This window comes from Pelodiscus sinensis, chromosome 30 (genome assembly GCF_049634645.1).
Source record: "Pelodiscus sinensis isolate JC-2024 chromosome 30, ASM4963464v1, whole genome shotgun sequence".
Taxonomy (NCBI): domain Eukaryota; kingdom Metazoa; phylum Chordata; order Testudines; family Trionychidae; genus Pelodiscus; species Pelodiscus sinensis.
Window position 1 is genome coordinate 876,363 of NC_134740.1, and position 21,119 is coordinate 897,481.

At 53.9% G+C, this 21,119-nt stretch overlaps 1 protein-coding gene across 2 annotated transcripts; it reads left to right on the plus strand.

The window, feature by feature from the left end:
- The first annotated feature begins 6,309 nt into the window (after nt 1-6,309).
- LOC112547592 (immunoglobulin superfamily member 1-like) lies at nt 6,310-19,505 on the plus strand. 2 transcript variants are annotated; one of them, XM_075912222.1, is made up of 8 exons: nt 6,310-7,224; nt 8,437-8,475; nt 9,378-9,674; nt 10,760-11,047; nt 13,522-13,809; nt 14,459-14,746; nt 17,619-17,697; nt 17,951-19,505. In XM_075912222.1, exons 1-8 carry the CDS (start codon nt 7,194-7,196, stop codon nt 18,078-18,080), a joined length of 1,440 nt encoding a protein of 479 aa, XP_075768337.1. In that variant the 5' UTR covers nt 6,310-7,193; the 3' UTR covers nt 18,081-19,505. The 2 variants fall into 2 exon arrangements, with proteins under 2 accessions (XP_075768337.1, XP_075768338.1); XM_075912223.1 differs by lacking the exon at nt 17,619-17,697 and having other exon boundaries at nt 6,313-7,224.
- Nucleotides 19,506-21,119: the final 1,614 nt, after the last annotated feature.

Genomic DNA, 21,119 nt, shown 5'->3' on the forward strand with positions numbered 1-21,119 from the left:
CCGGGCTGGAGAAACCTGGCGGAGGAACACGGGAGAGGGGGAAAGGGGGACGGAGCTAGAGGGGAATGACCGAGCGAGTGAACGGATGAGCGAAGAAGAGGAGAGACGCAGGCGAGAGAAAGGCACCGTGGGGGGAGAATAGGAGATCGCCGGCAGAGTGCAAAGTGGACACTCAGAAATAGACCCGATCCGGAGGAGGAGCAGAGAACCCGGCAGGGAGAGCGGAGGGCCGAAAGTCCGACGTGTCGAGGGAACGGGTGGACGGGGAAGGGAGAATGGAGGAGGGAGGCAGACAGAGGGTCACCGAGCGAAAGGGGGGACAGACTGGAGGGGGCGAGGCTGAGCAGAGAAGGGAGGAGGAGTGGGGCAGAGAAAGGAATGAGGGAGGAGCAAGGAAAGGAAGGTGCTGGGGGAGTTGTGCACCTGGTGCCAGGAGACCGACGTTAAGCTCTGCGCGGGGGGAAGCCCGGAAGGACCAGCCCCTGGCTCCTCTGAGCCACCGGCTCCCTTCTGACCAGAGCCAGAGGAAGTGCTGCCTAAGAGGTGCAGCCCCCTCCCTGCCCCACTGCAGAGACACCGCACGCTCTGGGCTGGCCACAGCTGGGGAGCTCCCAGCATGCCTTGCAGCTCCCCAGACCTGGGTCCAGTGCCTCCCTCCATCCCTTGCCCTGTCTGGGGATCACGACGCCAGCGCAACAAACCCATGCTCCTGGGTGTGACAGGCTGTGGGGACCAGCCCTGCCTGAGAGGGGACGGTGCCCCCATTAAGCTCCCCTCTGATCCCCTGCAGCACAGTGCCCCACTGGGGGGGCCGACCCTAGAGCCCTGAATTACACCCGGAGTTCTTACCTCAGCCCCACGGCTGCGGCTGCTCAGGCAGACGCTGTGCTGGCAGGGAGAAGCGGCCGTCTCTTTGCAGCGACAGGGCCGGCGGCCCAGCCGAAGGAAGAGCCCTGAGCCAGAGACCGTCCGAGGCGACGCGGGGGTGCGGGTTAGGCTAATTCAGGGCGAGTGGCTGCCTCTTTATTTATCCCTCTCTCTGTCCCGCGACCTCTTCCTTCCTCTGCAGCAAAATGGACGAGGTGTCTCCTCCTGGCTTCTCTGCCCCACACACCCTCCCCTTTCCTCCTGCCCTCTCCTGAGTCCCCATCCGGCGCCCTAGCTGAGAAATAGCCCCCTGAGCGACCCCAGAGAGAAGGGGCAGCCACCGAAGGGCCCTGATGTCCGGGGATGGCTGCCGAGACCCCACTACCAGACTGCTCCCCTAAACACCCTGTGGCGGCGCGTTGGGGTCCCCCGCCTCCTGCACCCCTGTAGTGGCACAAACAGACCCCACCAGCCAGTAGAACAGAGGGAGTTTATTGCTTCTCCAGGATACAGCCCAGCACAGATGTCATCTGGTTCCAGGGCAGGCCTAGGATGCCTCAGCCCCCCTTGAGATGGGGGAGCCTGGGCCCCTAAATTCCAGCCCCTTCCCTAGGCTGTTTCCTCCATGATCCCAGACAGAAACTAACTCACTCACTTCCAGCCCTGCCCCCCAGCCAGGGGCGGCATCCACCTTCCTTTGTTCCTCTCCCTGGGAGGTAACCGGTCGAACAGGTTCCCTCGCTGTCCTATCAGCTACTCAGCTGGGCCGTGGTACAGACAGCAGCCAGTAGGGGTCACCCACTACGGCACACCCCCATCTGTGCTCAACAGCCCTGACCTCCCTTTAGACTCTGACGGGCCTCAAATTCTCCAGCTTCCATCTGCCCCTCTTCCGGTCCTCCCCAAAGTCCAAGCAAACCCCTGGGTGTCCCTGCTACATCTGCCACTGTTGCATGGCCGCTGACCTCATCCCGGCAGCCGGTTTGGGGGATTTCCTGCCGGGTCTGGGGGGCACCTGGCTGGAGAAAGCACAAAGAGGGGGTTGTCTGGACGCGTCACACGGGGGCCATGCAGGCTGTTCTGCCAGGCGGGATGGGGCCTGGAACCAAGGGCAAACAGCGGCAGCAACACCGGGTCTGGGGAGAGAGTTAAGAGGGTTTCTTTGGGGCGGGAAATCCCCACTCATGAGCCACGCTGGAGAGAAAGGAGAGCCGTGAGAGGCCCAATCCACCTTGGGCTAGCCAGGATGCTAACACACTGCTCCCCTAAACACCCCTGTGCTCATTAGCACTGGCTCCCCCTTGGCACCTGCTGTGCCCCAAATCCCCCAGCTCCCATCACCGCCTCTCCTCATCCTCCCAAATTTTCCAACAACCCCACCATGTCCCAGATAGGCTCCTGCCTCTGGCTGGTTTCTCAATATCACACCCAACATGTGAGCTGAAAGCCGTTGGCTACCTTGTCACGGCCTCTTCCAGGGTCCCAGCCGGGCTGCAGGACCCCCAGAGTCATGAGGGGTGCGGTGCAGAGTGGATACCAGGGTACCAATCAGCTCCACCCCACCGGACTGTGATGAATCTTTGGGAGCAGCTACTTTGCCACGCTTATCAGTTGGAGCTATTTTAGCATGAAATTCAGAACAGCCAGACTGGGTCAGACCAAAGATCCAGCCAGCCCAGTGTCCTATTGGCTGACAGTGGCCAATATCAGATGCCCCAGAAGGAGGGAACCGAACCGGGAATCCTCATGCGATCCCTCCCCTGTTGCCAATTCCCAGTTTCCGACAAATCGAAGCCAGGGACACCATCCCTACCCGTCCTCTTTATCCTCCATGGATTTATCGAGCTCCTTTTTGAACCCTGTTAGTCTTGGCCTTCAGGACACCCTCCAGCAAGGAGTTCCACAGGTTGTCTGTGCATTCTTTGAAGAAAAATCCTCCCCATCTCCCCCTGGAACAATGAGCCCCGCTTTGCGGTGGGGTCTCCGTCCCTGGCCGTCGCCGCCGTGAACTCTTCTTTGGGTTAAACCTGCTGCCTAGGAATTTCATTGCATCTCCCTTAGTTCTGGTGTTAGGAGAAGGAATCCCAGAAGAAGTGAGGGTCACCAATTTCCCTTCAGGATTCAACACCAGGGTAAAGGAAGATCGTGTCCTTAGCGGTAGGTAACAAAGGTCAGCTGAAAGGTCCTTAGCAGGCTCTGATTGGGGGCATCACCAGTTTTCGTGGTGGGTTTTCCATCACTCACAATGTTTAAATTGGGACTGGGGAGTTCTGCTCTAGGGATTGTTCTGGGGAGGGGTGATCCGGGGCTGAGACAGGACGATCACAGATTATAAAGCCAGAAGAGGCCATTCTGAGCAGCCCCATGGAATGAAACTCATCTGGGATGGAGAAGACAAAGTCTAATGCCGCATGCAGACCAGAGACCGGAAACTAGATTTGCTGCATCCCAGAACAGGCCTGCGAAGAGAAATTTGGAGGCCCCATATATCACGTTCACTTGGGCCTCACTCTTCCCTGTTACAGACATCTTTGAATGTTCCAGAAACCATTCAGAACTGTCCCCAAATGTTTCATTCCCAAGTGGCAAAAGAAATCTGGAATCTCAGACTACTTCCTAGAGCAGGACAACTTATTCCCACCTGGCTTGAGAGGCGGGGGTCAATTCATGGCTGGTGGACATGGAAGCAAGGAACAGGGAAGTGAAAGGACAGGGAATAATCAACGAAAGTATTTTCGAGGAGGGCTGAGGATTTATAATCCATAGACTCCCCCTCCCGGGGGCGTATCGCCAAGTACAGAAACGACAGCAAACGGGTGTCATTAAGGCTGTGTCTAGACTGGCACGTTTTTCCGCAAAATCATCTGCTTTTGCAGAAAAACTTGCCAGCTGTCTACACTGGCCGCTTGAATTTCCACAAAAGCATTGACGATCTCATGTAAGATCTTTTTCTGAAAAACTTTTGCGCAAAAGGGCCAGTGTAGACAGCTGAGATTTATTTTCTGCAAAAAAGCCCCGATCGCAAAAATGGCGATCGGGGCTTTTTTGCGGGAAAGCATCCTGCCAATCTAGACGCGCCTTTCCGAAAATGCTTTTAACGGAAAACTTTTCCGTTAAAAGCATTTCCGGAAAATCATGCCAGGGTAGACGTAGCCTAAATGTCGTATAGTTCATAGCGTGTCTCAAATTGGATCTATTGCTCCTCAGCTCGGGGAGAACCCTAATGACGGGGCAGGGACTGAGTTGGGCTCCAAGAGGGCAAACAATTCTAGAGTTGTGTTGAGAGGGTGAGGCTGGAGAGAGTCCGGAAGTGAGAGGAGAGGAGAACTCGGAGGACACTAAACAGAGAAATGTGGGGGACACACAAAGAAGCAGGCGTTCTCCCGGAACAATGAGAACCCGTTTCGTCCTCACATCCGCTCGAATGATCTGTGGTTTGAGGTTGATCTATCTGCCCCGCCTCTGCTCTCATAAAAAGCAACAGCTGCTTCCCCTGTCGGGCCGCGTGGAGATGAGGTGACCCCAGCCTCAAGGACCGCAGACACGAGCTCCGGGTGAGCACGGCCCACGTAGACGCAGCAGAGACACACAACAGCGCTTTCTCCAGGGGTGACGTACGGCTGAGATGCGCAACCACAACACTGCGGTGACCTAAACGGGGATAGTTTGCATGACAAGCTACTCTGCAGTTGGGAGGAGGGGGTCTCTATGCTGGCTCCAGCATCCCACTGCAACACCGGAGGGTATTGAGTTCCAGGGGTGGAAATTAATTCTGTAGGGGTGTCACGTTACTGAATTTGAAAGGGAGCAGCCAGATCATTGCTGTGCCCACGGGATGGGTGTGTGTGTGTGTGTGTGTGTTTGCCCCAAAGTCAGTACAAAGGGGGCCATGTGAGGTGTCAAATGAAAGCTTTTGTTTTACTGATTCGGTATATGCTATTCATGTACTTGCATGATGTCTGTACGTGGAGTTATGAATGTGGACTTAGTGCTGATACCGGCTTGGACAGCCTGTTGCAAAGAACAATTATTCAGTTTGACTATGCTAATTAACGAGGCTCCAGGGACAATGGCTCTCAAGGGGTGTGTCTAGACGACAGGGTTTTGTCGACAAAAGTGGACTTTGTCAACAAAACTATACCTGCGTCCACACTACCACCGAGTTCTGTCAACATAACATTGACAGAACTCAGCAGTTTTGTTGACGGTGGTAAAACCTCATTCTACGAGGAATGACGCCATTCGTCGACAGAGTTCTATTGACAGAAGGCGCTTTTGCCGACAGAACTAGATGTAGTCTAGATGCTCTCTGTTGACAGTATCTGTCGACAAAGCCTCTGTTGACACAAGCCTGTAGTCTAGATGTACCCAAGGTGTCCAATACACACCTGAGGAATGCATCTGAAAATCTGGATACCTGCAAACCAGGCAGGGCATAAGGGCTGCCAGCATGTGAAACAGAGATAGGTCACTCGACCATATGACCTGCCCTGGCCAGGAGAGAGATATAAGACCACAAAGTGAACTCCATCTTGCCTTCAATTCTGCTACTGATTCCAGATGCAGCCTTGCAAGGACAGCGAGCCAGAAAGAACCGTCGACCCATCCTGACGTAGGGTGTACACCAGAGACTTTTAAGCCAGCAGTTTGTAACATCTCTGCTAAGAGCCTGCGTCAAGAACTTGGTGACTGGTGCATGTAACGTATCCTCCTTAACCTGACTCTCATGCTTGTCTCTCTTTTAGTAATAAACCTTTAGATTTTAGATTCTAAAGGACTGGCCCAGCGTGATCTTGTGTGTTGGACCCAGAGTGTAAATTGACCAGGGATTTGTGGCTGGTTCTTTGGGACCGGAAAGACCCGTTCAGGGTGGGTGAGATCGGGTTCTATAACCCCTCACCTGTGTGCAGGCCCGGGGCTGATTGTGGCACAGGGAGAGTTGGGGTGTCAGAGGGGTTTTGCTCGGGAGGCTTCCTGCTGGCTGGATTGGGAGCTGAAGCGCTCGGTGTGACTGGTTTGTGGCTTATTTGGGAACGGTCTCCAGTCAGGAGCTGTAAGGAGCCCTGAAGCTGAGCAACTCGCCCTGAGTCAACGCCTTCAGCGGTGTCCAGACCCGGCGCAGTCTGTCACAAGGGAGCGCTCTCCTTTCATGCCCGATCCTGGCCCTGTGTCCGTCTTAAAATATGAATGCAGATTGCCTATCTCCTAGAGCTAGAAGGGACCTTGAAAAGTCAAGTCCAGTCCCCTGCCTTCACAGCAGGACCAGGTACCATCCTTGACAGATTTTGTTCCCCAAATCCCCTCCTTAAGGAGTGAACTCATAACCCTAGTTTTAGCAAGCCAATACGCAAACCACTGAGCTACCCCTCCCCCTATTCAGAGGCCAAGGACACCATTTTATCCCCTGGCTAGTAGCCTTTTATGGACCTAACCTCCATGAATTTATCCAGCTTCTCTTTAAACTCTGTTATAGCCCTAGCCTTCACAGCCTCCTCTGGCAAGGAGTTCCACAGGTTGACTACACGCTGGGTGAAGAAGTGTTACCTGGTTACCCCATATCGCCAGGGCTCCTTTGCTGACCTCCTTTGCTGCTATTGGCCGGGGCCCTGCAGAGTGATTGCAATGCATGCTGGGAGCCTTTAGGTCTGGCCGTGATGCTCAAGGTGTGGTGCCTTTATGTTGGGGCGGGGACCTGATTGTGTCCCATAGGTGGCCCTTCCTCTGGCTGTGATCAGAGGGGAATAGGGAGCCAGGGGTTGGTGGAGCATCTCTTAAGCTCAAAATGGTCCCTCCAGCTAAATGTGTCTCCCTGCATGAGGTGAGTAACTCCCCCTGCACCTCTTTCGCTCTCTCCATCTGCATCTCTCCTCTTCTGCAGGCATCACCTCTTCTCCATCTTCCTTCCCCCTTGCGTCCCCCTTTCTCCAGCTCCGTCACCCACCCGCTCACCCTCTTGCCTGGGTTTTTCTCTGTCCCCTTCATCTCTATTTGTGGGGCAGCCTGGCTCTTCACCCTCCTCTTTGCTTCTCAGTCCCCTCTTTCCTCTCTCATTCCTGTTTCCACCCACCAGGTTTCTCCGGCCCGGATGCCAGGGCCCCCCAGGGATCAGCAGGTCTTGAGTGTCCTTCATCGCCACCAATCTCTGCTCCTCTCAGGCTGGCCCGCCCCCGGGGCTGGTTCCTCTTTTGAACATGCAGAGTTTGGGGAAGTGTCTCACTTCACATGCCAGGGGAGACGACCTCAGATATTCATAGAGCTCGGTGGCTATTTACAGATCCCGTGGAAGGAACAGATTCACCCGGCAGCTGCATCCTGCTAAACCCGGCATGGAGCTCCGAGTCCTCCTCTGTCTACTGGGTGAGCGACCCTGCACTTCTCCCGCCGCCTCTGTCTCCTTCCCCCTTCCCTGTGTGTGTCCCCCTCTCTTCCTCCTCCAGCTCCATGGGGCCACTTCTCCCCGGGGTCCATCTCCAGTCTCCGTTCAGCCCCAGCCTGGTGGGGCGTCCAGCACTTCCCAGCCTTTGGGGTTCAGTTTTGGGACCTTTCTCGGTTGAGGGTAAGAATGCAGAGTCTCAGGCTTCAGCCAGTAGATTCTCAATGGCCACTTGCCAGGGGCCTTGCTTGCCTATCAGTCACCTGGTCTTTTCTTTCCGTTTTCTGTCTGTCTGTCACTCACCGTGAGGGAAACAGATGATGAACTTCGACCACCCGTCCCTGCGTGGCCCTAAACTCCATTCCCTGGTCCCCAGCTCCGTCCCTCCCATGGACTCCCCAGAACGCTCACTCCCCATGTCACAGCTCACACGTATCCACACTTGGCCCCTCGGCTCCCGGGCAGAACCCCCCTCTCCAGTGCGGCAGCCCCTTCTCAGGGAGTCCACTCCAGTCCAGCAACCCTTACCCGGGGATCCACCCCTCCAGGATGGCAACTCTCGGGGCTTTCAGCCACCTGTCTCCATCGTGAGCCCCCTCCCTCTGGACCCCCGGGGCCTCCCCTCCCAGAAGGACCCTGTTCTCTAGACCAGCACAAAACAGAAGGTTTTATTGAGCGCTGAACACAGCACCGGGTCTCTCAGGCTTGTAGGCCTGGTCCTTCAGCCCACACATTAGTCTCCCCTGTAGCTAGCTGAGCTCTGCCTGCTCCTCTCGGTCCCCCCCAAAACACCCCCGTCTCCCAGCAGAGCCTCCAATGCCCCCAGCAACAGCCCCTCCCCGGCCATTGTCTTCTCCCCAGATAAGAGGGTCACCTGGCCCCTCTTCTCCTCCTCCCTCCCTGTCCAATGTTCTCCCCTCGCTGGGATCAGCTGGGCCGGTTGCTGGGGTCCCTTTCTCAGCCCGTTGTCTGTCGTCTGGCCAGAACCGGCCGTGTCCTCTGAGTAGGGCTGAGGTCACCAGGGTCCCAGACCCCACAGCTCCAGTTCGGGGCTGTTCTCTGACACCACAAACTCCCCACCTTTGTCACATTCAACCAGTAACTTCCGGGCACTGAGCGTCCCCCTGTACACAACACCCGTCTTTGAACCCCCCAAACCCCCCACTTCCTCACACCCCGTCTCTTCTCTTCATCAGCTTCTCTCCAGATCCTGCCCCAGCCGGTGTTCCCCGCAGGTAAGGAGGGACCCAGTCCCCACACAGCCCCCAGCTGTCTGTGGAGGTGGGTCCCCCTCTAGTTCATTTTCTAGCCTGGCCTCGTGGTCGAGGGTGTGTCCCTGTCTGGTTGGGTCAGAGGATGGCTCTTGGGGGTGCTGTCTCTAAATCCACCCCAGTGCAGAGGGGCTGGAGGGTCCGTAGGGTTGTGAATGGGACCAGACTGGGGACACTGGTTCCAGCATCTTGTGTGCCTGGCTTCTCACAATTGGGGTCCCCGGCACTATGTGAAGGGACCCCCCTGGCCCTGCCTCTCCGCTCAGCTCCCAGAATACTCCCTGAATTGAGGGTGATGGGTGGGGGGAGGCTTCAGTTCTCTGGGGTCCCCTGGACTCCTAGAGAGGGGCTGGATTCCTGGATAGAGCTGAACTCCTGTTAAAACCAGGCCCCTTTCAGAGACCGCTTTGCAAGCACCCCAACAATAGAGCCAGACATGAGCCTAACCCTGACCCCCTACTCCAGATGCCGGGCAGCGCTGCCTGCAGGCCAGGGTGGGAGATGCCTTGGGTGGGGGGTGCACTGAGGAAAATCTCTCTTCCTAGCCACGGTCTCCCCACCCGCACTTGGCTCCTCTGTCCAGTCTCAGCGCCTCCCTGGGGCCATCCCAGGTGAACTGGTCCCCACAGAGGCAGATACACGGAGCGTGGCCAGATGGGACATGGTCCCCTCCAGAGTTGATCTTGACACCTGCTCTAACTCCGGGGCTGAGAGTTGAGCCAGAGCTGTGGGGCAGTCCACAGGTGTCTGGTGGGGCCGGTCTAGGGAGTCAAGAGGGCTCTGGCTTTAGCTAAGGGGCAGGAATTGGGGGGCGGCCCCTAGCTGGGGGAGCGTAACTTCTCCTGCATCTCTCTTCCCTTCCTCAGCCCCCCTGCCAGTCCCCACAGTCAGTGTGGACCCCCAGTACCCTGTGTATGTCCCAGGGGAGCGTGTCACCCTCAGATGCTCGGCCCCCCAGGGGCTGGCGGTGAGCAGCTACCAGTTCTACAATCAGCAAGGGGAGCGGGTCTTCAGTGAGAGCACCGGCCCATTCGGGGGGGCCTGGCTGGTGCTGACGGCGGCACCGGGGAAAGCTGGGAAGTACAGCTGTGAGTACTGGGCCGAGAGAGATGGGAAGAACCTCTACTCTGCACGCAGCCAGCCTGTGCCGGTACCAATGATGGGTGAGTCTCCTTTCTCCTGCTCTTAGGAGATTCCCTGCCCCATCCCCAGTGTGTCTATTCCTCTGTCCCTCAGCTGTGTGGAGAGTCACCATCCTGCTCCCTTCCACCCCCGCGGCTCCTACACTTGTCTTCACCTGCTCCCCAAAACCAGCCACCCCCTTGAACCAATGAAATCCATTTCCCAGAAGCACATGGGGAAGGGACCCCGTGATCCTCTCGTCACTGCTCCATTGACTGTCCCTACCGGCATCTCCTGTGAGCTAGAACAGGGCTTCTAGGGAGCCAGCCTGATTCGCAAGGAGACAGGGATGGAGAACCCACTGCAAAAGGGGGCTCATTGTTCCAGCCTTCTTGGTAAAAACGTCCCACCTCCTTCCCGGTCTGTATTTATCCAGCTGCAGCCTCCGTCCACCATGTCCTGGTGGAACTTTGCCTACTACACTGAAGTGCCCGTTGGTACCAAATCTCTGTGGTCGCAGGAGATGCTTCTAGGTGGGGTCCAGTCGCCCCTCAGCCTTGGAAAGTCTGAACTTGCTTCTGCTCTAGAGATTCCTTCCGTACCGGAGCTGGTGCTGAGGTGGTCTGTAGATTGCCTGAGCCTGGCTGAGCCGTCGGTGGCTGGTTTGGTTCCAGGTTGAAGGAGCTTCACAGAGACTGAGGCCAGAGGTCACAAGGGTCCCATCTGGCCTTAGACTCAGTGAACAAGGCCCATTTTCTGGTCCCCGATCTGTCTCCTGGCTCTTCTATGAACCACCTCCAAGTACTCCCCATCCTTCTCGAATTGTGGATCTAAGACTTGCAGGGGGGTGTTCTAGGAGTAGGAATAGTTCCCCAAAGTCCAGGTTCCTAGCCCCCACCCCAATCACAAGACCTCGTTGCCTTCCCAGAACTGGAGAAAGGACCCAGGAGTCCTGACCCCCAGCCACCTCTGCTCTTCCCTCCTAAAGCCACATATAGAACCCAGGAATCTTGCTTCCCAGCCTATCCCTGCTCAATGCCTTTACCATTGGCCCCGTCACCGCCTCTGCTATTTCTGCCTTCACTCAGGCACATCCTGCTTTCTCCCCTTTCATTCTTCCTCACAGATCATCCGGTAGCCCCGTCCATCTCTGCCACTGCCGACGGCCTCTGGTATGACTCTGTCACCGTCGTGTGCTCACCCCGTGGGAGCTACATATCGCCCACCTTCCAAATCTTCAAGAATGGAAAGCTGGTACAGTTGGAATACACCCCCTCCTCGCAGGGGGCCCAATTCCAGCTCCACACGTCCGACCCCCGCACCGCTGGCTCCTACACCTGTAGCTACCAGATAGACGTCTCCGGGAGGAAGGTGGAGTCCAGACTGAGTTCTCCCCTCTCCATCCACTTGCCAGGTGATTCAGTGTATTCCACTGTTGTGGTCTTGGGCTCTTTCTCCTGGGGTCACCACCAGGGCTGTTTGGGAAACGCCAAGTGGATCTGATGTGAAATGTTGACACCAATTCCCTTTGTCATCCCCCCAAAAGTTCCAGCCACAATGTTGCTCTTTTTCTACTTAAATCTGACCCCTCCCGCCCCGTGTCAACGTTCTCAGTTCAAACGACTGGTGTCCAAAAAACCTCCAGTTACTTTGCTGGTTTTTTTTGCCAAACAATTTCAAAGTTTGGTTTCATCGAACAACAGTTGGGTCACAATGACTCTGTGTGTGAAAAGGTTAATTTGGGTCAACAGCCATTTTCATGTAAATAGCTGGAGGAACGTTTTTCTACCAGGATTCATCTAAATCAGCAATACTCCGACAGAGGCTCAGGAGCCACAAATGGCTCTTTAATGTGTCTTCTGGCAGGATGTGATCTTAAAATACTTTGGTGAATAATTCAGTCTCAGTCTCAATTCTTAACCAGTCAGGAAGCTTCTACTATGCTATTAGCCACTGTAGTAGCTACAGCAATGATACTTGCTCAGTCATTTTGTGGTGAGACTCAATGGAACAATGAATTCAGATGACTCGGGAGATATTGGGTGCTAATTTGGTTCTTAAACCACTGAGGTCTGAGTATCACTGTTCTGAATTATGAAGGCTCCTGGTCCTGCTTCATTTTGTAATGCTATTGGTGCCTGGGCCACTTAAAAATATGCCTCTCTTGGCCTGCTACTATTGATTATTTGTATTGCCGTAGGGCAGGTAGGCATGGTAGGAGGGGGGTGAACTGAATGACAAAAGGAAACAGGAAAGGCCCGGGCTAAATGGAGAGAAATAAGCAGTGAGAAGAACTCCTCTCCAGTTGAACAGTAAGATTGACAAGGTAAGAAACAGGCAGGTAATTTTGTAGCTCCCAATGCTGGAGGTATGGACTAAACAGGCAGATCTTGAACGCAGTGGAAATGAAGATGTTAAGAGGGACGCTTGGAATTGGGAGGCTGGGTCACACTTGGAACGAGCAGATTAGGAGAAGTGTGCCGGTGGTAGCAACTATGTAAAAACTGAGGGATGCATGGGTTGGGTGGTTTGGGTGGGCAAAACGAAGATCGGGAGAATATTTAGGAAAGAGGAGTAGAAGGCAGAGAAGACCCAAGCTAGATGGAAGGATGCTATAGGAAAGGGTTTGGTTAGCTGTGGTGCTTCTGAGGAACTGCCACAAGACAGCCTGGAATAGAGAAGGACTGAAGCAGCTGATCCCATGGAGTTGGGACTAAGGATGGAAGAAGTTAGAGCTGGCTGGGAATTTATTAACAAGAGTTTTTTCCCCACCCAGAAATGTAGATTCAACAAAACATTTTGAAGCAAAATAATGTAAATCTACAGCTACCCATCCATCCGCCTGCCCACCTGCCTGTCCGTCCGTCCGTCCGTCCGTCCATCCATCCATCCATCCTCCTGCTCATGTATCCATTCATCTGCCTGACCATCCATCCATCCCTCTCTACCCACACTATCAGTCCAACCAACCAACCCTCTCTGCCCACTCCAACCAACCATCCATCCAACCAACCAACCAACCAACCAACCAACCCTCTCTGCCCACTCCATCCATCCATCCATCCATCCATCCATCCATCCAACCAACCCTCTCTGCCCATTCCATCCATCTATCCATACAACCAACCAACCCTCTCTGCCCACTCCATCCATCCATCCAACCAACCCTCTCTGCTCATTCCATCCATCCATCCATCCAACCAACCCTCTCTGCCCACTCCATCCAACCAGCCAACCCTCTCTGCCCATTCCATCCATCCATCCATCCATCCATCCATCCATCCATCCATCCATCCAACCAACCCTCTCTGCCCACTCCATCCATCCATGTATCCCTCTCCATACACCCCCTTCTCCCTAGCTAACTCTCCCTCCACACAGCCCCTCTCTATGGATGGCAGTATCCAAAGGGCAGGAACCTGGCATGGAACCAGGCAAGGCCCTGGCATGCACCTGTGACGGGGCCACACAGCCTCCCACCCACCGCAGCCACCCTATAACTGAATACAGTGGCCGGGACTGGCCAAGCCACGGAAGGTGTGGGGATAATAATTCCTGGGAGCCAAGCCAGTGATGGCAGCATTTGGCCCATGGTGGCCCTTGAAAAGCTCAGCTCCAGCACCCCACGGCAGCTGGCGGGATTTGTTCCTGCACCGCCCCACTGAGCGGGGTTTGTATTTCACCTTGGCATTTGTTTTCTCACCAGGGCCGAGTGAACTAGTCACCTGCCAGGGGCCCCTGCTCACTGCCTCAGGGCCCCCATGCTTTGGCATCTCAGCTGGGGGCTGCAGCCAGAGGGCTGGGGGCTCTCGGATGTCACAGCCCGTCCGGTGCCTCTGGATCTGATCCTCTTTTCCCTGAACCATGGACGTGGCTTGTCTTTTTCAGAGCCCCCTGGAGCCCCGACCCTCTCCCTGCATCAACAGTACACTGTGTACCTCCGGGGAGAGACGGTCAACCTCATGTGTTTGGAGCCTCCTGGTGCTCACCGGGCAGTTGGATTCCAGTTCTCCAGGGACGGCGGAAAGACGTTCTTGCCTGGAAGCAGCAACACGCTTGCCCTGCACCTCGCGGGGCCGGAGGACTCTGGCTCGTACACCTGCGCCTACTGGATACAGCCGTCCCAATGGGGGGTCCGATCCCGGGAGAGCCAGCCGGTCTCCATCTCGGTCACGGGTGAGCAGCAGTCTGACGCAGACCCTTCTGATGCAGCTGGGTGTGTTTCAGAGAGATCCCATGTGTGCTGGGGGACTTTGGCCCTGGCTGTGAGCTACCCCCAGCCCTGTGGATTATTCTCACTGCCCTCCCACACACACAAGCGGGGCTGTGATTGGTGGATCTCTCAAAATTGCCCTGTTTTGTTCTCTTCCCCACAAGGTCTGATACTGGCCAGTGTTGCAGACTGGCTCCTGGGCTAGGTGGACCATGGTCTGACCCAGAAGGGCCATTCTACAAGGGCAGGCTCTTCTATGAACCACCTTCGAGTCTTCCCCATCGTTCTCGAATTGTGGATCTAAGACCTGCAGGCTATATTCTAGGAGTAGGAATAGTTCCCCAGAATCCAGGTTCCTAGCCCTGCCCCTCATCACTAGACCGCATTGCCTTCCCACAGCTGGAGAAAGGACCCAGGAGTCCTGGCCCCCAGCCACCTCTCCTGTAACCGCTAGAGCCTGCTTCCCTCCTAAAGCCACATATGGAACTGAAGAATCTTGCTTCCCAGCCTAACCCTGCTCAATGCCTTTACCATTGGCCGTGTCACCGCCTCTGCTATTTCTGCCTTCATTCAGGCACATCCTGTTTTCTCCCCTTTCATTCTTCCTCACAGATCATCCGGTAGCCCCGTCCATCTCTGCTATTGCTGGTGGCCCCTGGAACGACTCTGTCACCATAGTGTGCTCACCCCATGGGAGCTACATGTCACCCACCTTCCAAATCTTCAAGAATGGAAAGCTGGTACAGTTGGAATACACCCCCTCCTCGCAGGGGGCCCAGTTCCAGCTCCACACGTCCGACCCCCACACCGCTGGCTCCTACACCTGTAGCTACCAGATAGACGTCTCCGGGAGGAAGGTGGAATCCGGACTGAGTCCTCCCCTCTCCATCCACTTGCCAGGTGATTCAGTGTATTCCACTGTTGTGGTCTTGGGCTCTTTTTCCTGGGGTCACCACAGGGGCTGTTTGGGAAATGCCAGGTAGATCTGGTGTGAAATGTTGACACCAATTCACTTTTTCATCCCCCCAAAATTCCAGCCACAATGTTGCTGATTTCCTACGAAAATCAGACTCCTTTCTGTGTCAACATTCTGGCTGTGTCTAGACTGGCCAGTTTTTCAGGAAAATCAGCCACTTTTCCGAAAAAGCTTGCCAGCTGTCTACACTGGCCACTTGAATTTCTGCAAGAACACTGACTTCCTACTGTAAGAAATCAGTGCTTCTTGTGGAAATACTATGCTGCTCCCGTTCAGGCAAAAGTCCCTTTTGCACAAAGCTTTTGTGCAAAAGGGCCAGTGTAGACAGCTCAGATTTGTGTTCCATAAAAAAACAAGGTCTGATACTGGCCAGTTTTGCAGGCCTGCTCCTGGGCTAGGCAGACCATGGTCTGACCCAGCTGGGCCATTTTACAAGGGTGCAAATTCTTTGGTGACAGAAAACTCAGGAACTCCAATTCCAGAAGGCACCATGGTGGTCATTTAGTTTGCCCTCCTGTGTCCCCCACTCTAAAGATCTGTCCCACAAAAACTCCTAGGGCAGATCTTCTAGGCAAACACCCCACCTTGATTTAGAAATGGTCGGTGATGCAGTATCCACCAAGACCCTTCATAAGTCATTCCACTGGGTCATTAGTCTCTCCATGAGTCCATAGTGTCCCTTTCTTTCTGCTCGGTATTTGCCTAGCTTCATAAGAACATAGGGGTACCTGGGATTGACTGACAGGACACTGGGCTAGATGGATCTTTGGTTTGACCCAATCTGGCTGTCCTTGTGTTTGTATGTTTTTAGAGGTTTTTTTATCTCTGGATTAGACCCTGGTGAAACCACCACTGGGATACTATGTCCATTTCTGGTGCTCACAGTTCAAGAAGGACAGTGTTAAATTGGAGAGGGGTCAACGAAGAGCCATGAGAATGGCTCAGTAAAATCCCCAAGGAGCTGAACAAGGAGAAGCTTCAGGCGTGACAAAAGATGCAACGGTCTTAAATTAAGAACATAAGAACGGCCAGATGGGGTCAGACCAACGGTCCATCCAGCCCAGTGTCCTGTCGGCCGACAATGGCCAATGCCAGGTTCCCCGGAGGGAGGGAACACAACAGGGAATCCTCAGGTGATCAATCCTCACCCTGTTTCCAGACAAAATTGCAGCAAAGGGGGCTTAGGTCGGACATTAGGAAAAACTTCCTACCTGTTAAATACCGGAATAAGTTGCCTAGGGAGGTTGTGGAATCTCCATCATTGGAGATAGTGAAGAGCAGGTTGGACAGACACCTGTCAGGGATGGACTAGACAGTACTGGGTCCTGTGGTGAGGACAGGGGACTGGACTCGATGACCTCTCATGGTCCCTCCCAGTTCTAGTGTTCTGTGATTCTTCCCCACTCTCCATAACGTTGGTGGGTCCTACACTTTCCAGCAGATAACTTGCCTCCGAGGCCCACAGCAGCCCTCAGTTTAGACCCTGGCTTGCTGGTTGTTGAGCAGCTCTCCTCATTGGCCAGCACAAGAAAAAGAGAGGAAACCAAAGTGTGGTCCCATCTAGGGGTAAAGGGCAGGACAAACCCATGTACCAAAGCCAGTCTCTTTTCAGTAGTGGAATGGTGGGGAGGAACCCGAGTCCACACGCTACGCTAGGTTCCAGACCCAGGATCCTGTGATAGCAGCTGCCTGTAAAGTCTCTGGTGATAGCTGTGTGACAGCTATGAATCCCTGGGCTACTTCTCCACAGTCTTCTCCACCACCTTCCTTACCACAGGTTCTTCCTCTTGGTACCTGCTTGTACTTGGTCCTCCCGGCTTCTCCTCCCCTCAAACATCTTGCCACACTGAGCTACCAGAAAGGGAGCCTTCTAAGCAGTCTCAGCTGGTTCTTCATTGGCCCCGAGTGTTCTGATTAGTCTGACTCACTTGGCTTATATCCGTACCCCCCAACATCCCGAACCCCATCTCCTGGGTCCTCTACACCCCATCTCCCCACACCCTGCCTGTCACCCCACAACCCTGGGTCCTCTACATCCCACCTCCCTGCATCCTGCCCACATCCCTGTACTCCTGCACCACATCCCCAAGTCACCCTGTGTCCTGTCCTACTGCATCCCCTGAAACCCATCACTTGGAGCCCCATTGCCTGCCCCATCTTCTACACCACTGCTTCTTCTACCTCCCCAGTGAGCCCTCCCACAAGTGCAACGTGGCCATGTTTGAGAGGGGAAAGACCACCCAATTGCTTTCCTGCTGGGGAAGCCAAAGCGCTGTGGGAGATGCCAGATTCTTCCTGCAGCGGGGGTGGGCCACGGAGAGCCGGTCCCAGGAGAGGAGACTGGGGGAGCTGGGCTGTTCAGCCAAAATCGCTGGCCAAGCAGGGTCTGATGGAGGTGGGCAGGGAGGGGGCCAGTGATAGAGCCCAGGGGCGGCAGGGGAACAAAGTGGGTGTGTGCTGGGCCAGGCTCATAGGAGGCTGCTCATGGGGAGAAGGTCCTGTGCTCAGCCCTGGGAAATTCACTTCTGCATTCAAGGAGAACATGAGCAGGAAATGGGCCCCATCATCCAAGGGCCATTCTGTGACAGGCCCCAGGAATGTCCAGCTGTCAGGTGAGTCTTTCCTGACTTCCAATCTACTTTCCTATCAATAACCAGCCACCCTCACACTGCTGATCCCCTGGTGGGGAGACCTACACCCCGTGTAGAACTTAATGCATTTGCATGTGTTTTGAGTATCCAAGCCAATGGGCATAGAAAGTCCAGCTATAGCAGTGTTTTTTTAAACCATTCTCAGCGGCACACTGGTGTGCCAGAAGGCAGTTGGAGGTGTGCCACGGAGAACAACAGAGTTCAAAATGGCTGCCCTTAAAGGGGTAGGTGACTTTTTTTTCTCAATAACTTTCCGCTGACCAACTTTCCGCTGACCTGCTTTTTTTCTGCTCAACAAAAAATCCTTGAATGTCCTCATAAAAAATTGTTTGGTGTTTCTTGGTCTTAAAAAGTTTAAGAAACACTGAGCTGTAGGGTGAAGTGTCAGGGTGGAATCTCTCTCTCTCTCTCCCTCTCATGGATTAGAGGACTTCTAGGCTACCTGAGAATTCATGGATGATTCTCCTTTCTCCACAGCCCCAGGGATCTCTTTCCCATTGACCCTGAAGCTGGCAATTGGTGGATGCTTCTTCCTTATCAACAGCCTCATATTCCTCCTCTACCATTGCTGACTGTAGAGTGCAGGCAACTGTCCCATCCAGACTGAGGACATGTTTGGGAGCTGTCCGAGGTGTTGCCAGGGTGGGGAACAGCCCTGACACTCCAAGTACTGAAGGTGGGGCCCACAAGAGAGCTTCAAACTCTTGCCTCTACAGGCGCTGGTTATAAAAACTTCCCCCCAGAATCCTAATACACAGATGTTGGGGCATTTTCTGCCACCACCAAGTGCTTTTTGATCCCTAAAAAACCAGGGGTGAACACTTGAATCTGCCCCCAGGGGTACCCCAAGTTCTTTTGCCCCAAACGAGCTTGAAAAAGAAAAGAGAAAAACAAGCTGCAGTCTCTCGTAGCTGACCCCGGAGTCAGAGGCCTGCCGGTACCCACAGAGGGTGCGTCTACAGAGCAAAGTTATTTCAGAATAACGGCCGTTATTCCGAAATAACTATGTGAGCATCTACACAGCAATTCTGTTATTTCGAAATAATTTTGAAATAACGGCCGAAGCCGTTCCTCATTTAAAAAAAATACTGTTTGGTGTTCCTTGGTCTTAAAAAGTTTAAGAAACACTGCTCTGATGTCCACGGTCCCTTTCCTTTCTCAAGGCAGACCACCCTTCCCTCAGTTATACTTGACTGCCCAGTCACTTTTGATACTCAGAATGCCCATCGACCTTTCCCTAGGTGAGTGGTGAAGCACTGGGATGGGTTCCCTAGGAAGGGGGTGGAATCTCCATCCCTAGAGGTGTGTAAGTCTCAGCCTGACCAACCCCTGGCTGGGTTGATTGAGTTGGGATTGGTTCTTCCTTGGGCAGAGAGCTGGACTTGATGACTCCTGAGGGCTCTTTTCCAGCTCTACGATTCCATGATCTGGCACACCTATTTGCTTCCATCTAATGCAGAGTTATAAGATTTCCTGAACTGATGCTACTAACACCTGTGCCAAACTTCCCAGCCATGCCCAGAGAGAAGTTCACAAACAGGTCTGTTTGGAATAAAGGGGTTTTCTTAATTTCCATTGGAGCGGCAAACAGAGTTGTTCAACAGGAAGAGAGGGCAAAGGGAGACCAAAGAGGTGAAAAAACAACAAGAAACATCTTCCCCGTAGACTCTTTAGCTCTTGGATATCAGCTAGACACGTCTTTTAAGAGAGGGATGGAAAAATCTTACAAATTGGGGACAGACACCCCAAAGTACGTCTTACACTGAAGCCAAAGGGCAGAGAGAGAATCTGAAGAGACTAAGGAAGCAGATGTCGGTGTGTTAGAGAGGTCTCCAGTCCTCAGCAAGTTGCTCCACCAGACTTCTGAAAGCCCGCAGTGAGAGGACGTGTGATCAGTACATGTATGTTGCTAAGTTAGATGCTAGTCAACATTTTTTTGTGTAATTTTTTCATGTAACCATGTCTGGGCTGGGCTCTGCATGACTCGTACTCTTGTCACATCGCTGTCTTTGCCCTTAATAAACTTTTAGTCCAAGTCCTGTTGAACTGTCTCAGCTACTCCGTCTGGGGTAGGAAGTTGTGTGCATAGTAGTCCCTTAAAGGAGTAACAAACTTCATCTTCTCGTACTGTGGAAGGCTACGTCTACACATTACATCGGAAAAAGATACATAATTTGTGGTATGCAAATTGCATATCTTTTTTTCGATTTACTTTCAGAAGACGGTCTTTTGAAATTTGGCACTTCTACACAGCCAAATACCTCGTAGAATGAGATGTACAGGGATGGCAAAAGAGTGCATCCATTCTTTTGAAATTTTTTCAAAGAAGTGGACACATTCTTTAGATGCAGCATTGCACTTTGGGGATACCTCTGGTACCCCCAAAAAGCCATGCAGTCTAGATGTAGCCTAGGAGAGGGCACATTTTATCGGGAATGTGCTGGGGTCTCTCTAATCACACAGGATAAGCTGACACACTAAAAGATGGGTCCTGGTATAAGGCTTAAGACATGAGCTAAAGTCCAACCTAGGTGAGAAAAAGTCAAAGCAGGAAGAGGGTAAGAACGGTGCTAGGTTTGCAAAAGCACAAACATTGCTAAGAGCTGCTAGGCACAGAAGACGCATACAAACACAGGCCAGATCAGCTCAGTGCAGGGTTATGGGGTAAACACACTCCCCAAAGATGTGCTAAGGACACACCGAAAGATGAGGTCACACAACAGCGAAATGGTTGGACATAACTGGATGGAACCAACAGATACAAGGTAAAAGGGGGGAGGCAGAATATGTAACTGGCGTGTATCCGTGTTTACAAGAGGGGTCCCTGGGTGTGTTTCTTTGTCTGGCTGAGGCGGGAGCAGAACATCCCACCGTGCACTGAGCTGTGCCCTTTGTGTCAGGCATACGTCCAATGGCTTTCAGCACATGCATCCCCGTTGGGTGCTATATTAAGAATCAGCCAGTGGCAGATATAACAGCCCTGCCGGGACACCAAGGGGCTCGCTTGAGCTTTGGAGAGGACTGGAAGAGGGGCTGATGGAAGTTGAGGAATTTGAGGCCTGTCGGAGTCTAAAGGGGGAGGGTCAGGGATGTTGAGCACAGAGGGGTGTTTAGGGGAGCAGTCTGGTAGCGGAGTCTTGGCAGCTATCCCCGGACATCAGGGCCCTTCGGTGGCTGCCCTTTCTCTCTGGGGTTGCTTGGGGGATATTTCTCAGCTAGATTGCAGGGGGTGGTAGGAAAGGGGAGGGTGTGTGGGGCAGAGGACTGGGGAGGAGAGACACCTCGTCCATCTCTCTGCAAAGGTCGAAGAACAAAGATACGGTCACCTCTCTGGGGGACTGAGAGAGGATGCAATGGCCCCGAGATGGCCACAGGGCTCTGCAGCTCTGCAGTGCTGGAGGCTGGGTCACGTCTGGCCCCTGCCCACACAGTGTCCGCCTGAGAGCTCTGGGTCTCTTCCGCTCTGTTCTGAGTCAGCGCTGACCCCCATGTGCCAGTGGGGCCCTGTGCTGTGGGGATCACAGGGAGGACTCATGGGGGGCACTGTCCTCTCTGTCAGTGACGGGCCGGGTCCCCAGCATGTTTGTGGATGGAGTGTGGAGCTAAGAACATAAGAACGGCCGTACTGGGTCAGACCAAAGGTCCA